Below are 8,239 nucleotides of genomic sequence, written 5' to 3' on the forward strand. Positions count from 1 at the left end.
TCTGGATCACAAAAGTAATTAAGGATTGCAAATTTTTATTTCAAAAACAAAGCTCTTATACCTGATTCATAAATGCCTTTAAAGTGTGATCCCCATCTTCATAAACTTATGTTCTGAATCTAAGAAAATATTCTACCTAAAAGAACACCACTTAAAAATGCAAAAACACCCCTGAAAGATAAGCCAACAAGATATTTTACATATTAAGAAACTGTTTTATAGGGCTTTCCAACCAAAAATTGAACACTCCACCTTGGTGTCACTCAGGGGGAGAGAGGTGGCTGGATGTGGCTGTGGGGTGACCACTGGTGTTGGAAGGATTGCTAGCCCTGGGTGCAGCTTGGACTCTCTTCCTCATCTTTCAAAGCTTCTTCATAATACTTTGGGAAAGCTGTGGGTTCACTATCATTGAGCTTGGCCAAAAACTGTAAAACTTTCATCTTGCTGGTCTCAGCATGGGCTCTTGGACCCCAAAGGAACTCATAGCGTGGAGGATCACTATTGACCACCTGCTGGTACACAAGATATTTTTCCTGCACCAAATCTTGGGTGATAAGCTTCCTAGGCTCTCCAAAAATTAAGTGACTCTTTCCATCATAGATGCCCAAATTATTCAGGAATTCCCAGACCTCCTCCTCAGAGGCACAGTTGCCATTCAGGAAGATCATACTCAGGAGAGGCATCAGAATCCCTTTTAAAGGAAACCTCCAGCCTCTGCTCAGACTCCCATCACTGGTGTCACCTTGACTGTCTACAAGTATGTAATAGTTACCACTGGGCTTGACTTCTTGCAATTCTAGGCCAAAGAACAGATTTATGCGCTCAGAGGCCTTCCTGAGAATCTCAGGGAAGTCCTTTCTGCACCATTTGTGGACTATCTTCATCATGTCTGCCTTTCTAATGGGCTCCTTCATTTTGAACTGATACATCAGGTACTCTACTAACTGCGTAGCCTTCTTATTTAGAAGATCTTTGCCAGGGATCCCAGTGGAAGCTGAAGCCCCAGATGAATTTTTACTTTTACTACCACGTCCCTTGGCTTTTCCAGGGGATCTTTCAGATGAAACACCTGCAGCAGTACTGCTGGTGGCTGAAGCACTCAGAGATGCCTGGAGAAGGCCGGCACCAGTGGAGGTTGAGGGAGCGTCCCCCGGAACTGAAGAGGGGGAGCAAGCAGCCTCTGTACCTTCTCCTGTAGTGGTCTCAGCACTCTGAAGACTTTGGGCCTCAGCTCTGTTTTGGCGGCGTTTCTCACGAGCACGGAGCTTACTCTTGTGACCACGAGGCATGATGACTGTGGTTCAGGACAGCAGACAGGAGTGTGGCCAACAAAGAGGTGATCTGGGCACCTGGTGGATGGAGAATGACAGCATGTGAACACCTTCAACAGGTAGATTCAACCTTGGCTTTATTACATGCTGCCTCGCAGGCTTTTTTATGGGGCACTACTCTAGAAACCCATGAAGTACTCCAGGTCAACCTGTCCCCTAAAAATCCCATAGAGAAACCATAGAACTTTTTGAGAGAGTCTGAGGCTGCATCCTACCAGCCTTGCCTTGACTTTATTCAGGTGACAACATGTGATGTCAGTGTAGCCCCCTCTGTTCTGGCATGTGAGGTCCTCTCAGTTCATCTTCCATATTATCACATCGACCATGGCCAGAGCCTGAGCACTTTCCCCTCTGCTACTCTGACGCTGACACTGTAATGTTCTCAGGGACCCAGGACAAGGAACTAGACAGGAGCCTCAGTCCATGTATCAGGGAATGCCCAGTGCTGAGAAATTAGTGGGGCCCTTTGTTTTCTGGTTTTATTTGGATCCTCAGTTGTCAGTGAAGGTCCTCACCTTGCCTTCTTGTAAGGCTTGGGAGTACTCCCCTTGGGCTGACTGGTAGTGGACCTTCCAACTATAGATCTCACCTCTCTTAGACCTTATATAAGGAAATAGGGGTGTTGCTCCACCTGACAGACCATCCCTGAGATGTCTGGGGCTGATAGTAAAGAGTTGAGATGGACACTTTCATGTCCTGGTAGAGTACTTCTCACAGTTAAGAGCCAGCTTCCCTGAAACCCAATAGAAGGAAATGAAGTTGATCTTTTCTGACCAAATGTCGTGTCCCAAGGGTAGGGGCTGTTGTAAGCAAGTTGAGGTCCTATGGCAGGTGGTGTCACACAGGATCCCAATTCAAGGTCTAAATTTGACTCCTGCTGGGGTCATGATTTCTCATTCTGATAACCTGGGACCACTTTCCTCAATTTCCTGTTTCTCTTGAGTGACCATGGATGGGCCCTCCTGCATGACATCTGTCCTTGAGGTGTGCTAGCATGGAAAATAGGGAGGATTCTTTGTGTATCCACTGGTATGGTGTGGCATATCCTTACAGCCCCTAGTCATCTCTTGGAGAAACCTGGCATAACATGAAACCCTGCTACCCATGATAGGAGGTTGCCCCCTTTGATGTAATCTATCTCCTCCAATGAGATGGCCTGGAAAGAATTGAGTGCAACTCATCATGCTGACAGGCCCAATCTCCCAGGGCTGAAAAGAGGGCTGAGATTTTACTTGGCTTCCTACTTTCTGAGCCAGTCTCCCATCCACCTCAGTGTCACAATCCTGAATCCCTTTAGGCTCTGGCTCCCCTCCTTTGAGTTGAGCTTCCTTACCTACACCAAGGCCCTCATCAACCTGAGACCACCACCACAGGAAATGAGGGCCCAGCTCAGTCTGCCAGCTCTGCCCACGCTTCCTTTGTTGAGTTTGGGAGTTGGTGGGCGCAGCCCTCACCTCCCTTACTTACCTCTAGAAGGGATATTACTTTGCTTTTTATCTGTTTCCTCTGCCCGGTGCTTCCTAGGGCTGAGGGCAGGATTGCTGATCTTTGCAGCCCGCTTTTCAGGATAGATGTCGACTCTTAAGCACTCAGGCCCTCATTTTGAAAGCAGTTCTGACCTTTAACCAGATGCATCAAGAAAAAAAGAGAAAGGACCAAAAAAATCAGAAATCAAAGAGGAGAAATTACAATTGATATCACAGAAATCCAAAGGATTGTAAGAAAGTACCGTGAACAACTATATACCAAGAAATTTGAAAACCTGGGAGAAATGGATAAATTTCTAGAAACATATAACCTTCCAAAATTGAATCAAGCATCAGCAAGCATGAACAGAGTGATAACAGCTAGTGAAATTGAAGCAGTAACCAAAAAACTCCCAGCACACAAAAAGCTCTGGACCAGACCGTTTCACAGGAGATTTTTACAAAACATGTAAGGAAAAGCTCATCCCCATCCTTCTCAAACTATCCCAAAAAATCCAAGAAGAGGGAAAACCCCAAACTCTTTTTATGAGTCCAGCGTCATCCTAATCCCAAAACCAGACAAAGACACAAGAAAGAAAGAAAACTACAGGCCAATATCACTGATGAACATAGATGCTAAATCCTCAACAAAATATTGGCAAACCACATCCACCAATACATTAAAAAGATCATACACCATGATCAAGTGGGATTCATCCCAGGGATGCAAGGATGGTACAACATTTGCAAATCAATAAACATAATACATCACATAAACAAAAGGAAAGACAAAAATCACATAATCATATCAATAGATGTGAAAAAAGCATTTGATAATGTGCAGCACCCATGTATTATAAAAACACTCAGCAAAGTGGGAGTAGAGGGAGCATTCCTCAACATAATAAAGGCCATATATTAGAGACCTACGGCCAATGTTTTACTCAATGGGCAAAAACTAAAAGCTTCCCCACTAAGATCAGGAACAAGACAAGTGGTGTTCACTTTCACCACTTCTATTCCATATAATATTGGCAGTTCTAGTCACAGAAATCGGACAAGAAAAAGAAATAAAAGGCATCCAAATTGGAATGGAGGAAGTAAAACTGTATTGTTTGCAGATGACATGATAGTGAACACAGATTTAAACCTTATGGACTCCACAAAAAAAGGCACTCAACCTATTAAGTGAATTTGGTAAAAACAGTGGTATACAAGCTCATTATTCAGAAATTGAAGGCATTTTTGTACCCCAACAATGAAATATCACAAACAGAATTCCGGAAAAAAAATCCTATTTACTATAGCAAGAAGAAAAATAAAGTACCTAGTAATAAACTCAACCAAGGAGGTAGAAGATCTGTACTCAGAAAACTACAGAACACTGAATAAAGAAATTAAGGAAGACACAAACAAATGGAAGCATGTACCATGTTCACGGATTGGACGAATTAACGCAATCAAAATGTCCATACTACCCCAAATGATTTATGGACTCAACGCAATCCCTATAAAAATACTGATGACATATTTCACAGATATAGAACAAACACTTCAAAAATTTATATGGAACCATAAGTGACCCTGAATAGCCTCAGCAACTCTGAGAAAGAAGAACAAAGTAGGAGGAATCACAATACCTGATATCCAACTATATTACAAGTCCATGGTAATCAAAACAGACTGGTACTGGCATAAGAACAGACACATAGATCAATGGAACAGATTAGAGAGCCCAGAAATAAATATTATTTGTTTGTATGGTCAATTAATATTCCACAAACAGGGCATAAGCATAAAATGGACTAAAAATAGCCTCCTCAAAAAATGGTGTTGGGAGATCTGGACAGGTACATGAAAAAAAATGAAACTCCACCACCAATTTACACCACACACAAAAACAAACTCAAGATGGACAAAAGACTTAAATGTAAGTTGTGACACCATAAAAGTCCTGGGGGAGAAAATAAGCAGGAAAATTTCAGATATTCTACGCAGCAATATTTTTACCAATATGTCCCCTTGAGCAAGAAACATAAAGGAAAGACTAAAAAATGGGACTTCATCAAAATAAAATTCTTCTGCATGGCTAAAGAAAACAGCATTAAAATAAAAAGAGAACTAACAGAATGGGAAAACATATTTGCCAATGATACCTCAGACAAGGGCCTGATCTCCAAAATATATAAAGAACTCACACGACTCCACTCCAGGAAGACAAACAACCCAATTAAAAAATGGGCAAAGGACTTGAACAGACACTTCTCCAAGGAAGACATACAGAGGGCCCAGAGACATTTGAAAAGATGCTCAGCGTCACTAGCCATCAGAGAGATGCAAGTTAAAACCACAATGAGGTCCCATCTCACACCAGTCAGAGTGGCCAACATAAACAAATCCACAAACAAATGTTGGAGAGGATGCGGAGAAAAGGGAACCCTAGTGCACTGTTGGTGGGAATGCAGACTGGTGAGGCCACTGTGGAAAACAGTATGGAATTTCCTCAGAAAACTAAAAATGGAACTGCCCTTTGACCCAGTAATTCCGCTGCTGGGATTACACCCTAAGAACCCTGAAACACCAATCCAAAAGAACCTATGCACCCCAATGTTCATAGCAGCACAATTTACAGTAGCCAAGTACTGGAAGCAACCTAAGTGCCCATCAGCAAACGAGTGGATCCCAAAATCATGGTGTATTTACACAATGGAATACTATGCATCAGAGAGAAAGCAGCAGCTCTTACCCTTTGCAACAGCACGGATGGAACTGGAGAGCATTGTGCTAAGTTAAATAAGCCAGGTGGTAAAAGACAAATACCGTATGATTTCATCTATAAGTGGGACCTAATCAACAAAACAAACAGGCGAGCAAAATAGAACCACAGAAATGGAAATGAAAAGCAAACTGGCAGTGACCAGAGAGGAGGGTGGAAGGGGATAACGGGGAAAGAAGGGGAAGGGTCGTCAAGGAAAATGGATGAAGTACCCATGGACAAAGACAACGGGGTTGGAGGTTGGATTGAATGTGGGAGGTGGAGGTGGGTAGGGTGGGGGAGAGTAATGGAAGGAAATGGGGACAACTGCAGGTGAATAAGTAAACGCAAATAAATACAAATAAAACTAAAAAGAAAAAGAAAGCAGTTCGGACCTACATGTCGTCGGTCTGCCGAATCGTGCTCTTCCCGTAAAGCGAGGACGGCCTTCTCACTAACACATTTGAGGCCAAATTCAGCCCAAAGGCTCTGCTGGGACCTCTCAGAGCCCGACAAAAGGGAAGGGATCAGGGGTGGGGGGTTTACCTTCGTTCTGGGAGAGCTGTGGTTTCCTCCGCTGCCACTCTAGATCCTCACCTCGAGGGGAGGACCGTCCTAGGAATCCGCCCTCAACCAGAAAGCCTTCGTCCGCGCGCCAGGAAAGGCCCTAGCCCCCGGGCGGAAGTGGGTGGGGCCTATCCGGTGGGGCTGTCCAGGGTGCCTGCCTGAGAACTGAGAGCCACGGGGGGGGGGGGGGGGGGGGGGGGCGGTGCTCCGGGCGACACGGTTGCTTAGGAGTGGGTGGGCCTGCACTTTCGTGTCTTCAGATCCTTGGCTCATTTCTCTAGTGACATGGGTGGTCCCAGTTGCAAACCAAACGCTCACTTTCTTGAGTTCCAGTGTGGCATTTGGGGTGGACAGCTTCTGATGTGCGCCCTGGGCCTTATAGGCTTTACATGAGGGGCGGTACTCTTTTGAACCCCTTGGTTAGGTGTTCGTGAACCTTAAGTCCTCTTAGTGTCTTCATCTTGTTTCTGTCGCAAACTGGGTGTTCTCTTTTTAAGTACCTGAGTCCGCCATTCTCTGAACAAACAAACATGTTTCTGAGTTTCTGGTGGGGATGTTTGGTTATGTGACCTACGTCTCGTCCTTCCTCTGCCTTATAAGCCTGACAGCAGGGCAAGTTCTCTGTGAGACCCTCTATTTAGGGAGTAGTTTTATCTTAAGCGCTCAGGTGCTTCTTCATAACTTCAGTTAACATCAAGACCACTCCTTCCGCAGAAGTGGGGCTGCCTCCTTCAAAGTGAGGGCCTTCCTTCTTGAGGGTCCACAGTTGTAATTAGTTATAGCTCTTCCACAGTTTCCCCGGGCTAAGAATCAGATTGAGCTCTGTTTCACTCCCTCTGCTAGTGGGGATTCCTTCACAACACTTAGGGTCTTTGCCAGGACTCTTGTTAATGCCTGGGTTTTCTCCCTCTGCATATCCGGGACTATCTTCATTAGTCCAAGGTCACTCCAGAAAGATTAATGGGGTTCTGTCACATCACAACTCTGTGCTGAGCACCCCAGGGGCAACAACATTGGGGGAATTTGTACGGTTATTCTTTTTTGGCATGGGTGGCTCTCTAATTCTTATTTAGAGACCTCACCTTGACACCTGACCATTCTTGGGAGTCTACTCTCTGCTAACCTGAGGTTGCTGTCATCAAATTAAGGTGCTCCCCTTTTGGGGACCTCCAAACTGGAAGTCAGGATAAGCCACATCCAGCCAGGACTGTTCAAGATCTCCAAATGTTTATAGTCTGAGCCAGACTTTATGGAACCTTACTGTTTTGTCAGGGTCCCTGCATCATTCCTCATTCAGGTTTATCCCCTTTATATCTATCCATCTGCTTACCTGAGGTTGCCCATCTTAGGCCAAGACTCTTAAGTCCCTGAAAGTCCTGACAAATAGTTGTGCACATGCTCAGCCTGACTTCTCTGTCTGGGACCCTCTAACTTTGAGAGCAGGTGGAAGCATGTTTGTGTGTGGCCCCCAATAATCTGGGGTGTTTGATTAACCAGTCCCCTAATCTTGGCTCCTGCCTTTGAGTTAAAAAGCTTCCTGGGAAATGCCACATACCTGCAAACCTTGAATAGTTTCCCATCTGCAAACCTTGGTCCCTATTTTAGGAGTGATGTGATATGGGGTAGCTGAAGCACAAGTCAGGAGTCCCAGGACAAATAAAGGACTGTCAGGCAAAATATGCTGATATTTTTCTTCTGATCATCAGTCAGACTTAGATTCTCATGTAAAGTCTGCACTGATACAGTTATATTCTACAGGGAAGGTGATGTCTGGGATAATTTTATGAGATTCTGATCTTTTGAGGTTATCTGACATTACATATGTAGATGATCATACTGCCACCAAGTATTAGCTTTCTTCTCAGACCTCTCAGTTGGTATTCATATTGCACTGGGAATGTAGTCCAACCCTGTAGTATGACCATAGGTTCTTTATTTTTATTACCTGAGATAACTTTTTAAGGAGGAAAAGGAAAATTGAATTAAGAGGCACAAGGTGGGCCTCAGGCTGGGAGAATTGGAGCTCTCTCTGCATATCTGGGATGATTTTCATTGGTCCAAGGGCACTCCAGAAAGATTAAAGGGGGTTAGTGTGAGCCCTAAACTTACCCAGATTGGGA

The 8,239-nt window shown here is 44.5% G+C and overlaps 1 protein-coding gene across 1 annotated transcript; it reads right to left on the minus strand.

Annotated features, from left to right (window-relative positions):
* Positions 1–323: 323 nt before the first annotated feature.
* LOC112302020 (melanoma-associated antigen B4-like) lies at positions 324–1,289 on the minus strand. The gene has a single exon (XM_024557556.2). The coding sequence runs from the start codon at positions 1,287–1,289 to the stop codon at positions 324–326; it is 966 nt and encodes a 321-aa protein (XP_024413324.2).
* Positions 1,290–8,239: the final 6,950 nt, after the last annotated feature.

This window comes from Desmodus rotundus, chromosome X, assembly GCF_022682495.2.
Source record: "Desmodus rotundus isolate HL8 chromosome X, HLdesRot8A.1, whole genome shotgun sequence".
In the NCBI taxonomy this organism is placed as follows: Eukaryota; Metazoa; Chordata; class Mammalia; order Chiroptera; family Phyllostomidae; genus Desmodus; species Desmodus rotundus.